This window comes from Boeremia exigua (assembly GCF_020726555.1).
Source record: "Boeremia exigua strain MPI-SDFR-AT-0100 chromosome Unknown C7974scaffold_6, whole genome shotgun sequence".
Classification (NCBI taxonomy): Eukaryota; Fungi; Ascomycota; class Dothideomycetes; order Pleosporales; family Didymellaceae; genus Boeremia; species Boeremia exigua.
The window spans coordinates 1,240,290-1,257,547 of record NW_025763523.1 but is presented as its reverse complement, the minus strand read 5'-3'; the positions used below and the strand labels follow the sequence as shown (position 1 = coordinate 1,257,547).

The 17,258-nt window shown below is 54.1% G+C and overlaps 5 protein-coding genes and 1 non-coding gene across 6 annotated transcripts; 4 read left to right on the top strand and 2 right to left on the bottom strand.

Annotated features, from left to right (window-relative positions):
• The first annotated feature begins 44 nt into the window (after window positions 1–44).
• C7974DRAFT_335905 (uncharacterized protein) lies at window positions 45–3,887 on the top strand. The gene is made up of 2 exons (XM_046139183.1): window positions 45–246; window positions 294–3,887. Exons 1-2 carry the CDS (start codon window positions 115–117, stop codon window positions 3,693–3,695), a joined length of 3,534 nt encoding a protein of 1,177 aa, XP_045997174.1. The 5' UTR covers window positions 45–114; the 3' UTR covers window positions 3,696–3,887.
• Window positions 3,888–3,916: 29 nt separating this feature from the next.
• Window positions 3,917–4,991, top strand: C7974DRAFT_424455 (uncharacterized protein). The gene is made up of 2 exons (XM_046144429.1): window positions 3,917–4,412; window positions 4,494–4,991. The coding sequence occupies exons 1-2, from the start codon at window positions 4,171–4,173 to the stop codon at window positions 4,912–4,914; spliced, it is 663 nt and encodes a 220-aa protein (XP_045997173.1). The 5' UTR covers window positions 3,917–4,170; the 3' UTR covers window positions 4,915–4,991.
• Window positions 4,737–6,986, bottom strand: C7974DRAFT_185899 (FAD binding domain-containing protein). Its single transcript, XM_046136478.1, has 3 exons — window positions 6,431–6,986; window positions 6,113–6,386; window positions 4,737–6,068 (listed from the first exon to the last, which is right to left on the bottom strand). The coding sequence occupies exons 1-3, from the start codon at window positions 6,635–6,637 to the stop codon at window positions 5,131–5,133; spliced, it is 1,419 nt and encodes a 472-aa protein (XP_045997172.1). The 5' UTR covers window positions 6,638–6,986; the 3' UTR covers window positions 4,737–5,130.
• A 242-nt stretch (window positions 6,987–7,228) lies between these two features.
• Window positions 7,229–8,704, bottom strand: C7974DRAFT_185841 (uncharacterized protein). The gene is made up of 6 exons (XM_046136477.1): window positions 8,426–8,704; window positions 8,345–8,381; window positions 8,203–8,294; window positions 7,904–8,158; window positions 7,740–7,858; window positions 7,229–7,695 (listed from the first exon to the last, which is right to left on the bottom strand). The coding sequence occupies exons 1-6, from the start codon at window positions 8,570–8,572 to the stop codon at window positions 7,281–7,283; spliced, it is 1,065 nt and encodes a 354-aa protein (XP_045997171.1). The 5' UTR covers window positions 8,573–8,704; the 3' UTR covers window positions 7,229–7,280.
• Window positions 8,705–11,150: 2,446 nt separating this feature from the next.
• C7974DRAFT_t77 lies at window positions 11,151–11,235 on the top strand. The gene has a single exon. It is a non-coding gene; the product is annotated as a tRNA-Pro (tRNA).
• Window positions 11,236–13,508: 2,273 nt separating this feature from the next.
• Window positions 13,509–16,713, top strand: C7974DRAFT_433993 (GPI inositol-deacylase-like protein; the record flags this gene model as incomplete). The annotated part of the gene is made up of 2 exons (XM_046144960.1): window positions 13,509–13,838; window positions 13,885–16,713. The coding sequence occupies 2 exons, from the start codon at window positions 13,509–13,511 to the stop codon at window positions 16,711–16,713; spliced, it is 3,159 nt and encodes a 1,052-aa protein (XP_045997170.1).
• Window positions 16,714–17,258: the final 545 nt, after the last annotated feature.

Genomic DNA, 17,258 nt, shown 5'->3' with positions numbered 1-17,258 from the left:
CTAGTTTCGAAATTTTGGTGGACGGAAGTTCGAAGCTTGCCGCACGTCGAACACACGCGCTTCGCTTTTCGTGAAGTCTGTGTCTGTTGATCACGACGTTTAGCAGTCGCAATCATGGCGGACCAGACAAATAGACCGCATCGGGCGGGGAAAGAGAAGAAGCCGCATTCTGGTGGACCGAACCCTAAGGCGTTTGCATATGCTGCGCCAGGAAGATTAGCGAAGCAGGGCGCGCGCTCTCAGGATGTATGTGCAGCTCCCAATGTTCTCTGGCTGTCGTACTAACAGACCAGGTGAAAGAAAAGCGCCTCCACGTCCCGCTCGTCGACCGTCTTCCCGAAGAAGCGCCTCCGATCATCGTCGCAGTCGTCGGGCCTTCAGGCGTGGGCAAGACCACGCTCATCAAGAGTCTGATCAGACGATACACCAAGCAGACGCTCTCCTCGCCATCTGGGCCGCTCACCGTCGTCACTTCGAAGCGCCGCCGCCTCACATTCATAGAATGTCCGTCCGACTCGCTCGCCTCCATGATTGACATCGCCAAGGTGGTCGACATCTGTCTACTCATGATTGACGGAAACTATGGCTTCGAGATGGAGACCATGGAGTTCTTGAACGTCCTTTCGTCTTCTGGTATGCCAGGAAACGTGTTCGGTATCCTGACGCATCTGGATCTGTTCAGGAAGCAGGAAACACTGAAGCTGCAGAAGAAGCGTCTCAAGCACCGCTTCTGGAGCGAGCTGTATCAGGGCGCAAAGCTGTTCTACCTCTCGGGTGTAGTCAATGGGCGCTACCCTGATCGAGAGGTCATGAACTTGAGCAGGTTCTTGAGTGTGATGAAGAATCCGAGACCGCTGGTTTGGAGGAACTCGCATCCGTACTGTTTGGCTGACAGATTTCTGGACATTACACCCCCCACCGATATCGAAGAGAACCCAAAGTGCGATCGCACAATCGCGCTGTACGGATATCTCCGAGGTACAAACTTCCCAGCTGGAGGGTCGAGGGTACACATCCCTGGTGTCGGCGATCTGACAGTCACATCGACCGAAGCGCTCCCTGATCCGTGTCCGACACCATACTTTGAGAAGCAGGCGGAGAAGATCAGCGGCAAGAAGAAGCGCACAAGACTAGGCGAAAAGCAAAAAATCCTATATGCCCCCATGTCAGATGTTGGAGGTGTTTTAGTTGACAAAGACGCCGTATACATTGATGTCAAGACGAACACTTTCAACCCAGACGAAGAGCCTGATCAGGAGCGTGGGCTTGGAGAGCAGATGATGATCGGTCTGCAAGGTGGCAGGAAGCTACTTGGCGAGGACGATCGAGGTTTTAGGCTTTTCAGCGGCGGTGAGCTTGTCAACAATCAGAATGTCCATGATGATGAAGACGCTGGGAACACTGGGCGAAGGTCACAAAGAAAGGCACGCGCTGCGGAGGCGGACGACCTCGACGATGCGGAACTCGACGACATCGATAGTGATGACGACGAACTGCAGCAAGACCACAGCGGCGACGAAGACGACGAGGACGACACAGGGTTCCTGGACACTAAGAGCTCATCATCGAGGAAACCGAAGCTCGCGCGGAAAGAGGACAAGGACGATGCGGCAGAAGAAGTGGCATTTGCAGACAGTGATTCCGACCTCGGTTCGATCTCAGGAGAAGAGCCAGACTTCAGCGACTCCGAGAACGGCGATTCTGACTCTGAAGAGGACGATGATGATGGTGCTCTGAATTGGAAAGATAACCTCCGCGAGAACGCGGCTAAGCTGCACGGGCGGAAGCGGCCTTACCGCATCGCAGAACTCGGAAAGTTAATGTACAATCTCGACATCTCGCCAGAAGACGTCATCACAAAGTGGAAGGGAGACGATGAAGAAGAAGACATTGAGGCTGACGAGGAGGAGGATGGGTTCTTCAAGAAATCCAAGGCCCAGGACACGAACAACGAGGACCGGTACATCGCGCGCTTCAACTACGAAGAGCTGGCGAAGAAGTGGGAAGACGAGGAGAACATCGCAGCCTTGAAAAGTCGATTTGCCGGTGGTCACATGGCTGGTAAGGGCAGCGATGGCGAGGACGACGAGTTTGATGGGTTCGATGGTGAGGGTGATGACGACGAAGGCGATGGCGAGTTCGAGGATCTTGAGACTGGTGAGAAGTTTGGTGACGACCAGCCAAACACGGAGGCTGAAGCTGAGGTCGATGACATTGAGCTTGAACGGGAGAAGAACGCAAAACGGAAAGAAGAGCTCAAGCTGCGGTTCGAGGAGGAAGATCGAGAGGGTTTTATGAACGACAAAGCAGACGCTCGTAAAGAAGGTGCGCAAGAGGAAGAGTTTGGCGAAGACGACTGGTACGACGCTCAGAAAGCCTTGCTCAAGAAGCAACTCGACATCAACCGCGCTGAGTTCGATCAGCTGGACGAGGCTTCTCGCCAGCGTGTTGAGGGTCACAAGGCCGGTACTTACGCTCGCATTGTACTTGAAAATGTGCCTTGCGAGTTCTCCATGAACTTCAGCCCACGATTCCCTGTGCTCATTGGAGGCTTGACGCCTACCGAGGAGCGCTTCGGTTTCGTACAGATCCGCATCAAGCGTCACCGCTGGCACAAGAAGATCTTGAAGACCAACGATCCCGTCATCTTCTCACTCGGATGGAGGCGGTTCCAGACCACGCCCATCTACTCTATCTCTGATTCGCGAACGCGAAACCGCATGCTCAAGTACACACCAGAGCACATGCACTGCTTCGGAACCTTCTATGGGCCGCTCGTGGCACCCAACACAGGTTTCTGCTGTGTCCAGTCGCTTTCAAACAAGACACCTGGATTCAGGATATCGGCCACTGGTGTTGTATTGAATGTTGATGAGTCGACAGAAATTGTCAAGAAGCTCAAGCTGACCGGCCATCCTTACAAAATCTTCAAGAACACGGCTTTCATTAAAGACATGTTCAAGACTTCTCTCGAAATCGCCAAGTTCGAGGGTGCTTCAATCCGCACCGTCTCCGGCGTGCGTGGCCAGATCAAGCGCGCCCTCTCCAAGCCAGAAGGCAACTTCCGTGCCACCTTCGAAGACAAGATCCTCATGTCCGACATCGTCTTCTTGCGCGCATGGTACCCCATCAAGCCTCGCCGCTTCTTCGCTGCCGTCACCAACTTACTCGTCCCTCCCACAGCCGAGGACAAGGAGGCCGGCGAAAGCACAAGCTGGCAAGGCATGCGTCTGACCGGTGCCGTCCGCGCAGAACTCAACCTGCCGACCCCCTCAATCAAGAACTCCGCGTACCGCCCCGTCGAGCGCGAGGAGCGCAAGTTCAACCCCCTCCGCGTCCCCAAGAAGCTCGCTGCCGAACTGCCCTTTAAGTCACAAATCGCAGCGATGAAGCCACAGAGAAAAGAAACATATCTGCAAAAGCGCGCCGTCGTGCTGGGCGGCGAGGAAAAGAAGGCTCGCAGGCTGATGAACCAAGTCATGGCAATCCGCAACGAGAAGGTGGAGAAGCGCCGCGCGAAGCAGGAGGAGCGCAAGCAGCCGTACAAGCGCAAGATCGAGGAGAACAAGGAGATGAAGGAGGCGCGCGAGAAGCGCGAGAAGCAGGAGTACTGGCAGCGCGAGGGCAAGAAGAGACAGCATCAAGGCGATGGCGAGGGAGGTCGCGGCGGTGGCGGCGGCAAGAGGAGAAAGTAGAGTCCTACTCGCGATATAGTGGCTGCATTGCATTGTTGTGGCGTTACATATGGTTGCGATAGTCTGAGAATATATAGTTGAGCGTCCAGATCTTCATGAAGCCAAAGTCCTGAGCTATCGACATGCACTTCTGCAGCGTTCAGAGCACGTGTTTTGCAGTACTAGCGCAGAGTTTACTTATTTGTGGCTGAGGTAAGCACGACGTCAGGCCCACATATCAGGCAGCCGCGTTTGCACCACCGCACATCCAGACTCGACGTAAGTAGTGTTGTTTCCATGTAGAAACCTCAAAACCGTGACGCGGCCCAGCTCCACTCCCGCTCCATAACGAAACGGAGTGCGTCGTCACTACAATAGAGTGAATATTGCAGCCTAGTTAAGACTAGAGTATATAACCGCTTCGTATCTACATACAAATTGATATAACAAGACTTTATATTTCCATTCTCCTAAACACTACACCAACAAATTCACAATGACGGTCGCTGAAGTCGGCACGATGCACATCCAGCCGGGCAAAACGCCACTCGCCGCTGGCACGTCTGATGAGAGGATTCTGCGGGGCGCGTTTGAAAGTATCATCGCAGCGCCGGGTGGTCCGAGCAAGATCTTCTGGGGCATTGAAGAGCGGGCCGAAAAGACGGCAGACGGTGACGGACGGCTGTGGGGGTGGTTTGAGTGGGAAAGTCTGGGTGAGCACGAGAAGTTTGCAAGGGAGTGAGTTGCCTTTCAGTTCCGCTGTCATGATTCACACCCAACGATATATTACGCAATTCCTGCTCCCTCTAACGCCCCCAGATTCGGCGGCGACGCAACGTCCCGCTTCGGTGAAGTCTTCGCCCCGGGGTTCACAAAACACGCAATCCACTCCCTCACCCCTCTTCGTAGCCCCGTAACCCAGGTGCTGTGTCTGTATTTCGATAACGACGTGTCGCAGGACACCCGCGACACTGTGGAGCGCGGCTTTGAACAGCTCCGAAGGCACGAGGGGTATAAGGCTCTGAGGGGGGCGAGCGGAGGGTGGGGCGTGGAGACGGATTTCCCTCGTAGGGCAGGGGGCGGTACAGGGGCCGTATTTTTTGCGCTTCTGGAGCGGGAAGGTTTGGAGGGGGAGATCGAGGAGGCTAGGGAGGCAGTGGTGTTGGCGGGGGAGATGGAGGGGTGTGTGGCGTGGGATGAGTTTTGGGTTAGGTGTGAGGTGCTGGAGAGGGGGCAGTGAGTATTTGCTTTGGAAAGAGGCCAACAAGCAGCTTCTCACGTTTCCTATGGCCTCGTGGCGTGGGTTATATTTGATGCAAACCTGTGTCCTCAATAATCGTCCGTATGTCAGAGTGATCTGCAAATTCTGGCAATTGATTGGTACGAGTCTACACATTGAGAACCAGCATAATCATTCATTCGTCATTTACGTTTATGTCGTTCCCACTCGCACTTCCTACTTGATAGGAAACCACTGCCCAAACACACCCTTTGGATCCCACGTCTTCTTCACCTTCCTCAGCCGCGGCAAACTCGTCCCGTAGATTGCTTCTAAGCTCTCGTCCCCATGTGCAAAATTCGCGTACGTCGGGTTCTGCGTGGCATCAGCCGCATCGCTCCACAGGTCCCTGACCCCCCTCCCGAACGCCAGCGCCTCGTCATCTAGCCCTGCGTCGTCGTACCACGGAATCACAATCGCCTGCGCAAACGCAGGCTGTCTGAGCGCGGGGTTCAGCGCTGTCGCACCGTCTAGCTGCGCCTTCGCGGCCGTCAAGTTGTATCTCTCAATCAAGACCGCAGTGTTGGGGCCCTTGGCCTGGAACGCCGTGTATGCGTCCCAGATCTGCGGCCAGACGTCCGGCTTCATTGAGGTGATGGTCGTGCTGAAGGAAGGCTTGCGGCCGCCGCGCACGCAGAAGTTGATGTTGGCGTCGTTCCAGTTTGCGTATGGAGTTACGGCACCCGACTCGCTGGCGGGCTGCAGATCGTAGAGAGGCTTGAAGGCGGCGCGTCCAGTGGCCTCGTTGGCTTTGCGCATGAAGCCAGTCACGAGGACTGAGGGCTCATTGAGGGGTGGGCCGCCGCTGGTAAGCACGAGGTAGACGCGTTGTTCGGGGGCGAGGGGGAGGTCTTCGATTGTCTGAGCAATCTCGGGTAGCTTGGACGCTGGGAAGAAGAGGTTGTTAATCCAAGCCGTTCGGTCGGTGGCCGTGGCGGGTGAGGCCTTAACGGTTGCTGAGATGACAACGCCGAAGTTTGGACCAGCGCCGCGGAAGGCCCAGAAGAGGTCAGCGTCAGACGTTTTCGAGATGGTGCGAATCGAGCCGTCGGCAGTAACGACGCGGAGCGAGATAATGTTGTCGACACCGAAGCCGACATCGCCCATGAGGTTGCCTGAGAAGTCAGTGAGGTGGTCAAGTTGCTGATCGGTGACATACCATAACCTCCACCAAGGTAGGCGCTCACTGAGCCGACGCAATTGCAATTGCCCGTCAATACCAAAGCATCAGCAGCGTCTGCTGCAGCAATAGTCTCTCCAATACTTGCGCCACCCCCAATCGTTGCTGACTTCTTGTCATCGCTCACTGTGACAGTATTGAGGCCCGCAAGGTTGATCAGCACACCGGTCTGTCCCAAGTCGAATATGTTCGCCCACGCGACACCACCGTTTTGTGCCAGGAAGGGAATATTTCCTTTAGTGCAGTACTTGACCTGTACGTATTAGTAGGAGAACGGCTTGAACTCGATCCACTTACCGTCGCAGCCACATCGTCCTCTGATGTGACGTTTACTACGACCGACGGCAAAGGTGCGTTGAAGTCGCTCCATCTTGCATTAAGCTCAATTGATACCGAGGAAGCTGTCGAGACCAGTGTCGCCAGATCCTGGGCAATCGTCGGTGCCCGGATCGCGAGGGCTGAAATGCCAGAACAGGCAGAAAGAAAAGTGAGTAGAACCTTCATTGCGCAATTCACAAATGTCAGTCAGCTTGCCTGGAGCTCCCAGCTTTTAGTATTCGCCATCACTACCGCAAAATCCATCCGAAGTTCATGCGCATGCAAGTGATATTTTACTAACAGGGTTGTCAGACCCATCACGTTCCGATCAGAGCTGTGGTGTAACGACAACCGGATATTTGATGGGTTCTGGACAGGCCTCGGAGTGTATGCCCAGGTAGGCTGTGGTGGCCTGGATATCCTACTCTATAGCGAGCGGAGTCTACTATAGGCATTCAAAGAAAGGTCCGAAGCGTGGAGGTCCTTCCTACTTGAGCTTATAGCCCCTGCTCGGCAGTCTGACCTAAGCGGGCTCCATGCATGGGTTGGGTCTCGGCAGGGGATTCGGACCGCAGATGCACGACGAAAACGGCCAAGACAAGTCCAAATGTCACTTGACTGGAACTAGCAGGGGCATGACTACTCGCCGTCGATACCGTTTGATTTACGGCTGCTCCCGGATGCGATTCTCCCAAACTGCTGTCCTATCTCCGATATGCCCATAAGTCGTACTGAATCGCCAAAGCTCTGTTAGAGTTGGCAATGACAATCACTTAGCGCAAGCAGACCAAGTTGAGCTCTGCACAGCCTCATCAATATCAGTTTTCGCTCAATCCAATGTTTGACGAATTTCTACAGGCTTGGCAATACCCCGTTCGTTGGCCATGGATGGCGGGTCCGAGGAGGTTGACGGAGTTGGCTCACAGTACGTGAGCTCTATCTCGTCCAGCTCTGTGTACGGTTTACGGGTGCCACCGTATTTGGTCGCAAAGCTGCTGCTCTTCGTGCCCGTGAGCCTGGACGACCCATATCCCGAGCCAGTCTGCGTGGAAGGCCGCGGATTGAAGTGGAACCAAATCGGCCGGAGCGTGGGCAGACATGCACATACGATGGCGAGAGAAAGCTCGATGTTGGTCCAGAAGAATACAGGTGCAGTGTAGTATATGACATCGTCCGGGTGCTTGATGTACTCTTCCGCAATAGAGTATGTGGCTACTACACGCGTGACACTGACAGCACATACACTTCCCGGTCAGCAGAGCTCGACATAACTGAATTCTAAACTTACGCTGCGCCCAGCATGAGCATACCAATTACAGCCAGCTTTCTCTTCAAAGTCAGCTTGACGCTCAATACCATGGGTATCGGAAGCACGAGGATGACGAAATCTGCAAGGACATCTGTATACTTTGACAGTCAGATTCGATACATGCCGAGTGTAGGGTAACTTACAAGAAGAGCCAAAAACATCGGAACCGTCTCTACGCAGCTGTTGCCGTAGTATGGCTCAATGAAGACCGTAATGGGGTAACATGTGAAGAGATGCGAGAAACTGAAGCTGACGGTCCAGCCGATGACATATGCCAGAACGACATAGACAACGGTCCGGAACTTGCGAACGTCGAAGATGTTTTTGTACATGACCAAGATGGAAGACTTGACGAGCCCGAGGCCAATGATGGATATCATGTTCAGCGCGAATTTTGTCTTTGGAAGTCAGTCGTCGGCCAGCCGCTCTACGACCTACGTACCTCCTCGAAGAATATCAGCCCCGGATCGTCCATGATTGGGTGTCCATCCGCATTCAGAGGTTGGTGCTGGCCTAGATGGCCGTGTATTGCAGCTGGATGGATGGAGTCAGAAGCCATGCCTCCTTCATGATTACAAACTCACTTGCAAGTTGAAGTATGCAGCATGTCAAGGAGACCAACTACACTGATTAGTATCTTTGGAGCACGATGTCGAGTGACTTACCAGAGCGGCAATCGCGAGGTAGTCGTCCCAGGCAAATCGTTTTGCCAGAGTCTTTGCCCATATGCGGAGGCTGATGAAGCTCAGAGGAAGTATCATGAAGGCTATGGCTAAGCCAATCATGCTACTCTTGGTGTAATTGTGCTGCATGGTGCTCGAGGTGTAAGGGCGTACAATTAGTGATAGGAGTGCCCAGTGGCGAGAACATCCAGTTCTGGCGCAGCTGGTTAAAGTACCTGGGTGTCACGGAGATCAAGAGTGTTGGAAGTCATGATCGCCCGGAGGGCATAGATGTTCGGCTTCACTGCTGTGATATGGTTGGAAATCGACCCAGCTATAGCCAATGCGAAACGGCCTGTATCTCTTGAGACCCTGTCCGCAACGCCAAGTTCAGTAGTGTCAACTGACTGCTAGGATGAAACCTGGAATCGTAACAAGGGTGCTCAATGCGGCCGTGAGAGCAACACTCGTTCACCAACGACATGTAGCAGCCTTGACCAGCATAATGCCCGACTCTCTTGCGGCCTATCATGAGTGCGGTTCCCAGTGGCGGTTAGGGCCAAATAGAGGACGGGCCGTTGCGCAATGTCGCGGGAGACACCCGTGGCCAGGACCCGAAATATCCAGCCCCTTAGCCAGTGTCGAGGCCAGGACATGATCACGGTGGCTCTAGATTTCCATAGGGCTGAAGATGAGGCTCACTGCTCCAGGACTCGCCAGAGGTTCTAGTATGCTTCTAGAGACTTCATAGCCAGGTAGTCTGCAAAACTCCTGTGCTGTGCGAACACAGCAAAGCACTGACCGTGGTGTTGTAACGAGGCTTGCTTTTCTGTTAGATGAGCCTGAATGCGGCCAATCGGACCTTTGCGAGTGAATCCCGCCGGTCCTTGCAGTCACAGTACCTGACACAGACAAGGATCGGCAAACGAGCGTGCCAGCATCCTTTCATGGTTGCCGGCATAAGTCCTGTCGGGCTAGTGCTACAGGGGGTTCGTTGAAGATATTATAATCACTATGTAATAAGTCAGCAGTCGCTGTTTGGCTCAGCGCTTTGGTCCTTGGGGTTGAGTTGGCGTGTACAGTGTGGCTGCATTTCTTCCTTCACTGCAAATATCGTTGTTGGTGTCTCCGCATAAGTACTTCCACAGTTAAGTTCCATTTCCAATGCATCGGCGGCAACCGAGATCCTGACATAGAATTGAAAAATGACCGCACAAGATCGTAGTACGCATCATTAGCTAGACATTAAGTGACCGTCTTCAGAGCATCCACGTAATAGAGACGCTCTATCATCGCTGGGCAGGGACCGCACCTGCCCGATATGAAGACCACTCTGTCGGCAATAGATTTCGTCAGGATCGCATCCGGTCTCACTCCCCTGCCATCGGTGCTTGAGAACGGAAGTTTCCTGCATGCATGGAGGCGCAGGTGATAATAAATGCCAAGCTTCGGCACGCCAGTGTGACGGGATATTTTGAGCCCCACGCATGACGCGCTAGCCACGCGTTGTGACCTGCCCACATTCATATTTGGCAGCTGCTTCTCTGCTAACTGCCCCGACAATGCAGTACTAGTGAACAGAGTTGGCAACCATCAAATCCTTGATGGTGAATAGACCAAGTAAGCTCCATGACATGACAGGCTCCACGGGCCCCGTGCTGGTTTGTTCGCCATCACATGTTTGTCGCCAACTCTGGTGAAGATTGTCGGGATTTTCGCTTGATATCGCAAAGAGAAAAGTGAGGGTCCAAAAAGCAACAACCCTCTCTGTACAGGAACGACATGCGGGAAGAGATGATCACGATCGATCAGCCCATAATGGCCTGAGCTTGGAACATGTGCTTTCTCCTACCGTTGGTTCAGGGATATACGTCAAGCCAGAGTGCGTTGGCTGGCCGTTCGTTGCTTGTCCTCCGTCAGCAAACGCCCGATTCTTGTTACACAAACTGGGCAGCAGTGTCTCCAATGCGTGCTTGATTTTCTGGCCTCGGTTCTGGCTGTACTACCACGTCTGTCTACCTTACTATATTAGAGACGTGTGTGCGATCGCTGCCGCGTTCCGGGAGGTAACTCCTGGGTGGAGAGGAGGTTAAAGTGATCATCGCTGCTCTGCACCCGATGGACAGCTGGGATGCAGTTCCTTTTGATACAGACTGAAGGTATTTGAACCAATTGATGTTAGTGGTCTAAGGGGACAGTCTACTTCACAAGCCATTGTCATCATGCACGTCAGTGGTGAGACTGGTGATGGTATAGGAGATCTGAAGCAAGCAAATCCAAACAGTGCAAAATCAGTAACAGCGCGTGAAGGAAGAGCCTTGTACGTAAGGCTTATTAGCACGCCAGGACGTCAACAGCCCAGGATCTTCAATGTACACATTGGAAAGGAGCTCCTCCATCCCTCATGGCCCCCGTATAGCGGGGACCTAGCAGCTGTATGGCGGTGAGAAAAGGCGTATCGATTCGCCGCTATGCAGATCTACCCGTACCGCGTGAGGTTTCTCTGGAAACATTGTGGATTGAAATGATGTGCGGCGACTTCACGTCTGGGATCCAACATGTTCGTGGATGACAAATGGGCTGCTTGAGGAGGCTCGAGCGAGACAGACAGAGATTAGTCACGTCAATACCTCAAGACAATGGGATCAATCTAGGCACCTTCGTGAGTTGCATGTGATGTGCGTCTCTGCTTGGCTATATAAATGTCTTAAAATGCCAAACTTTCATCGGTCCTGTGGTCTAGTGGTATGATTCTCGCTTAGGGTGACTAAGCAATTTGCGAGAGGCCCCGCGTTCGAGTCGCGGCAGGACCCTTTTTTTTGCTGATGTGGATGTCTTTTGCTGCGGATGTTGGAACGAGGTTCTCCCATCCTACGGCGCCAACACAACGAAAGGCATGCACTTATTACGAAGAACATCGCTAACACCAACGCTAATCTACTGGTCACGAGTATATTAGACGATTACCTGGTGCATGGCAGAACATATCACTAGGTTTCGGGGTAAATTTTGAAGGTTGTGTTGAGTTATGATTTTTCGCATGTTTGTAAGGTTACACTCAATTCGTAGTTGTGAAACACATCTAGCAAGGAGAAAGACAGCTCGCAGCAGTTTTTGTCGACGATCACTGTTGCGACAGAGGTACCTATTCTTCCTCTTATGTGAATAAGTGGAGTCGGATTCTAACTTTGTGGTGTTGGGAAAGAATCGCATTGGCGCGTTGACGGGTACTTGAGGGTTGACTTGACTGTTGATATTTGCCGACTGAAGAATAGGGCACTCCAAGGAACATTTGTTCACGATGACAATGAGCATGTGTTCAGCAAATCTCTACGGCTAACTTATAACTGCATTGAATTTCATGTACAGACGATGCTATAAGAGCAGGTCTTAATCACTGTAAGATACGCTTGCGGACACGAGACACCTGCACTTCACATGTATGTACTTACGCTTGCAGGCCACCTCAGACCCATTCAAAAGCTCTGCGTAGTCATAGGACCTCCAGCATGATTTAGCTTGACTAGCATGATTGAGGCGATTTGCGGGTACTCTAGGCTGCGACGCTTTCAAGGAACAGCGACCAAAATCAAGGCTCAAGACGATGCGAAAGTTTGCAGAAACAGCCCAGCACATGCGATCCTACGCGGTGCGCAATGCACTGGTGTCAGGCGAGTTCAGCTCTGCGCCAATCAGCAGCCACGGATAAGAGGTCGCTCAGCAACGCGGCAGCAGTTTATGCTGCCAAGACGAGGTGGTTGACACCTGCATGCTGATATAGAGCGGCGACACGCGTCGAAAGTGTTGGTAAACATGTGGCTGTAGACAGATATTGGACGCCATGCTGATACACAGCGGCGACACGCGTCAAGTGTGTTGGAGACATTGGACGGGTTGCGGTGCCGGGTTTGCTGGTGGTTCGCGCAGAGGCTGGCAGGATCATCAAACTCGCCCTGGCATCTTGGTGCAGTCGATCGCCGTTACGGGCTATCGTTCGCGACTGCCGCTTGCTAGTTTGAAGATGAGAGTCGGCCTGAAAATTAGTACCAACGTGACGTCGTTGTGTCGAACGCAACCAGGTCCATGACTCTCTCAGTGTGTACGGACGAGGCTGCAGATGTCTCCGATTCAATAGCGTGGCGTGGGCGTCGAGTGTTTCGAATGTTTGGTACGGTGGCAGTCCACAGTGGTGGAGCGCAGCGGTCAGCCGTCCTTGCGGCTATCGGCAGCTTCTCGCTCTTGCCTCTTTGAAAGCCAAGATCAAGTCGCTGCAAGACTGTCAGTGGTACAGACGGTGCACTGGAAAGCTGTGGTCGTGAGCGTGCCGAGCTATGCGGCGCCGGACTTGGAGTGGGATCCCGGCATCGAACCGTCGTCATCGCGTGTTAGCCTCGCGCCTCAAGGCAAAGAGTCTGCATAGTCGCAGCTGGTGCATCTCACGATGGTAAACGCCGTCGCTCGTTCGTTCCCTGCTGCTCGTGCACGCCCGAGCTGCCAGTGCTCGGTGGATCCGCTCACCTCCTGGACGGTCACTGTTCACCCCGTGCCCTGTTGACGATCTGTCGCTCGTTTCTTCGAGGCTCCATTCGCTGCTTGGCAATTGCGTCGCCCATGCCGCGAGTCGCAATTAGCACTCAACATTTCTCGCCGACCTCGATGTGCGGCGATTGCACACTCTCTGCACGCAGGATAGCCATTGCCGCGCCCCGGACACCTCGACGCCTCGCCCGCCGCCGCCGCCAACCGTCCGAGGGGGCGACGAAGGACGTGCCCACCGCATTCTCCAGACCCTGGATCTGGAAGCCACGGCCACGGCCCTGAGGCTGGAACCACGCGGATTCACGCTGTGCGCCTTCCTTAAATGCGCCCGCCCCTGCCAACAGGGCGACACCCTGGACGCGACCACGCCGACTCTCCCGCAGCGACCGCGCATCTCCTGGAACATGACCACGGGCTAGGCGCTGCAGCAGCAACACCGCACTGGAAAGACGCGAAGCGGCGGAGTGACGAGGGGCATGCGCCATTCCAGCAGTCTGCACCCACACGCCGCCAAACCAGCACCGCTGCGACCGCCGCAGCCACGACCATGTCTACCGAGCGGGCGCTCGCGCCGCCGGCCAAGGACATCACCTCGGACAGCATGGTTGAGGGCCAGAACAGCAGGTGGCGGCTGCGCCTGCGCAATCCGTGGGTCTGCTCGCTGTGCACGCTGCTCACCACGCTGCTGGGCTTCGCCGCGCTGTTCCTCATGGCGCAGTCGTTCATGACGCGCCAGCTCGACACTAAAGGCTGCGACATGTCGTACATGCGCCCTATCTTTCACCACTTCGACGCCTTCGACACGGAACACACGCGCTTCGCCAGCAAATACTCGCTGTATCTCTACCGCGAGGGCGGCATTGACGAGGACAGTCGCGTACGTTTGGCGCCACCCATGTATCGTGCAAGCTAATCGAGTGTAGGTCAAAGGTGTGCCGGTGCTCTTCATTCCTGGCAATGCCGGCAGCTACAAGCAGGTGCGGCCGCTGGGCGCCGAAGCTGCATACTACTACCACAACGCTCTGGGACACGACGAGAGTGCTATCAAAGCAGGCAAGCGGCCGCTCGACTTCTTTACCGTCGACTTCAACGAGGATTTCACCGCCTTTCACGGTCAGACGCTGCTTGACCAGGCAGAATATCTCAACGATGCCATTACATTCATCCTATCGTTATATCATACCCCAGGACGCTCGGCCCGCGACTCGAACCTGCCTGACCCCACGTCCGTCGTCATCCTTGGACACTCCATGGGGGGCATGGTAGCTCGCACCATGCTCACGATGCCCAACTACCAGTCAAACTCGATCAACACCATCGTCACCCTTGCCGCGCCACATGCTCGGCCGCCCGTCTCCTTTGATGGAGACATCGTCCGGCTGTACAAGGGCGTCAACGACTACTGGCGAAACGCTTACTCGCAGAAGTGGGCTACCGACAACCCACTTTGGCACGTCACCCTGATTTCGATCGCGGGCGGCGGCCTTGATACTGTGGTGTCTTCAGACTATGCGAGCATAGCGTCCTTGGTGCCCGAGACCCACGGCTTTACCGTCTTCACCTCCTCAATGCCACATGTATGGACGGGGATGGACCACTTGGCCATCACTTGGTGCGATCAGGAGAGAAAGAGCGTAGTGCGCGCACTGTACGATGTCATCGACGCTTCACGAGCGACCCAGACGGTGCCTCGCGCCGAACGGATGCGGGGCTTCAAAAAGCAGTTCCTAACAGGTCTAGAGGACGTCGCCGAGCGATCTCTGCCACACAAAGAAGCGAAAACTCTCTTGACTTTGGAAGACGACAACGCAGTCATCTCACAGGGCGAAAAACTGGTACTGCGAAGCCTGGGGAGGGCACAGCCGAAGCCAAAAGCATATCTGCTTCCGGTACCGCCTCAGGACGAGCTTCACAGCAAGTATTTCACGCTTCTTACAAACGAGAAGTTAGATGCGCCAGGCGAGAACGGCAAGCTCGAGGTTCTGTTCTGCAGCGTGCATTCCCATCATGCTGGACAGTCGGCCGCGCTCTTCTCAATGAACATGGATCTTTCCGGTGACAGCTCTGGCGCTACCCGATTGGCATGCAAGAATGCCGCGTCGGACGTCATTGCTCTCCCGGAGTCTACGCGACAGTCGACCTTCCCATTTAGAACAGATCAACGACCCTTCTCGTACCTCCAGTATGACCTCAAAGACCTGTCGGATCAACAGTTTGTCGCAGTTGTCGACAAACACGGCGAACGCAGTACTGGCTGGGTGGTTGCCGAATTCAGCAACGTGTCTGAGTCTGTATACAAGGTCGACATGGGTTTGCGGCGTCTCTTAACAACCGGCCTGAACCTGAGACTGTCAGCACGCCGCGCTCTGAGTATGGATATCAAGGTTCCCGCTTTGCACTCAGCGATGTTGGCGTACAACGTCCACATCGGCAAGCAGTCTTGTGATCGTGGAGAGCTGTTCGCTCCACTGCTGCGACAGTACATCACCGATGTTCACGAGAGCAAGTTCTTCGTCAACGTTAGGGACGCCAGTCTCAACCTTCACGGTGTCTCACCATACATGCCACCGGCCCTGTCTCCTCACCACCCATCAAGCGGGCTTTCGCTCCAGATATGGTCGGACCCGACCTGCGACAGCACTGTAGAGGTCAACTTGAGGGTCGACGTACTGGGAAGCATTGGAAAGCTGTGGATGCGCTACCGAATCGTGTTCGCGGCGTTTCCACTCCTCATTGTCGCCCTGGTTATCCGTCAGCAGTTCCGAGTCTACGATGAGACGGGCGTATTCATGAGTTTTGCCAACGGTTTCAACGAGTGCCTCCGCACCTCTCTGCCGCTCGCACTGACTGCCTTGACATTTTTGTCGATCGCACTAGCTGGCGCACGCAATGAAGGTTTCGCACATTGGCCTCTTCACGCTGCAATCAGCAACACGACTGCGCTCTTAGACGATGCAAATCATGAGCTGCTTCTTGGAACGGACGACACCTTTTTCTGGTTCCTGGTGCCACTTTTCGGACTCATGTGCATTGCAGTGTGCGTCGCCCTGAATTACGTCGCACTCTTGCTTACTTTTATTCTTGCGACGATCTATGCACTGGTCAGCTCCTCGGCCCTGCGCAATGAGGACGGACTGAGAACACCGGGCGCGTTCGCCATCACCTCCACACGGCAGCGCACCATCACAACGGTTATCTTACTGACACTAGTGTCAACCGTGATACCGTATCACTTTGCGTATATGGTGCTCTGCCTGGTTCAGCTAGCTACCTGCATTCGCGGGTTCAAACTTGCAAAAGAGACGCATCTGGACACCAACTACAACTTCTACAACTATGCGCACTCGATCTTGATCTTGATGATCTGGATCCTGCCAATCAACCTGCCGGTCCTCGTCGTCTGGGTGCGAAACCTGGCCATCCATTGGTGGACACCCTTCTCATCACATCATAACATCCTATCGATAATGCCTTTCATCTTCCTGGTCGAAACCCTCAGCACAGGTCGCATGGTCCCCCGCGTCCAGTCTCGATACTCCTTCTTCACCAACATCTTCCTGTTTTCAATCGCCGCCTACGCTGCTGTGTACGGCGTGACCTACGCATATGTCCTGCACCATCTCGCCAACATACTGTGCGCGTGGCTGGTCGCAATACATTTCGACATGCAGAACATGACTTCAAGGAAGGTGTTCGGCGCCTTCAAGGCCCCCCGGTCCGCACCGCACCCCGACCCCAAGAAACGACCATAACGTCGCAGCCATCTGCTTTTCCTACATCTTTTCCTTCACGCATTACTACTACTGCGATTACCCCGTGCCCACCGCGCACTGTTTGAATATTGGCGTTCCCGGCGTTGCACGCCTCCAGCATTTTCACACCTTTATAGATAGATCTCGACCGCCACCATATGGAAGCCTCCGGGCGTTGTTGGATTCGTTGTTCCAGATTTTGCATACTGGCGCTTTGTAAATTTCAATGGGCGCACCTTGGGAAATAATCGGCTAGAGACGTGGTGGGCTGGGCGTGAGAAGGTAGCGCTTAGCTGTGGATTTAGTGTCTAATGCATGCCCAACTTATTCCTGATATTTTGCTAGGCTGGATATGATGGCTGTGAGTGACGTGTAAGAAGACTGGCAAGTTTTTTCGATTGAACAAGGGATCATATATCATAGATCTATCTGGAAAGGAGCAAATGCTACAAACAAGAACCAGCATGTCTAGCTCCTGCTTTGTAAGAAAGGCTGACCGAGAATAAGGTCATGCAAGAAAACAGCAAGTCTAGTACCTGCCCCAC

Excerpts from the sequence above, each read along its gene's own strand:
- C7974DRAFT_335905 (XM_046139183.1), top strand. The coding sequence starts at position 115 with ATGGCGGACCAGACAAATAGACCGCATCGGGCGGGGAAAGAGAAGAAG. Across the intron at positions 247-293 it reads AGGGCGCGCGCTCTCAGGAT|GTGAAAGAAAAGCGCCTCCA; the intron begins GTATGTGCAGCT and ends CTAACAGACCAG.
- C7974DRAFT_424455 (XM_046144429.1), top strand. The coding sequence starts at position 4,171 with ATGACGGTCGCTGAAGTCGGCACGATGCACATCCAGCCGGGCAAAACG. Across the intron at positions 4,413-4,493 it reads CACGAGAAGTTTGCAAGGGA|ATTCGGCGGCGACGCAACGT; the intron begins GTGAGTTGCCTT and ends TAACGCCCCCAG.
- C7974DRAFT_185899 (XM_046136478.1), bottom strand. The coding sequence starts at position 6,637 with ATGAAGGTTCTACTCACTTTTCTTTCTGCCTGTTCTGGCATTTCAGCC. Across the intron at positions 6,387-6,430 it reads AGGACGATGTGGCTGCGACG|GTCAAGTACTGCACTAAAGG; the intron begins GTAAGTGGATCG and ends TAATACGTACAG. Across the intron at positions 6,069-6,112 it reads CTACCTTGGTGGAGGTTATG|GCAACCTCATGGGCGATGTC; the intron begins GTATGTCACCGA and ends CTGACTTCTCAG.
- C7974DRAFT_185841 (XM_046136477.1), bottom strand. The coding sequence starts at position 8,572 with ATGCAGCACAATTACACCAAGAGTAGCATGATTGGCTTAGCCATAGCC. Across the intron at positions 8,295-8,344 it reads CTGCATACTTCAACTTGCAA|CTGCAATACACGGCCATCTA; the intron begins GTGAGTTTGTAA and ends CCATCCATCCAG. Across the intron at positions 7,859-7,903 it reads CGATGTTTTTGGCTCTTCTT|TATACAGATGTCCTTGCAGA; the intron begins GTAAGTTACCCT and ends TGACTGTCAAAG.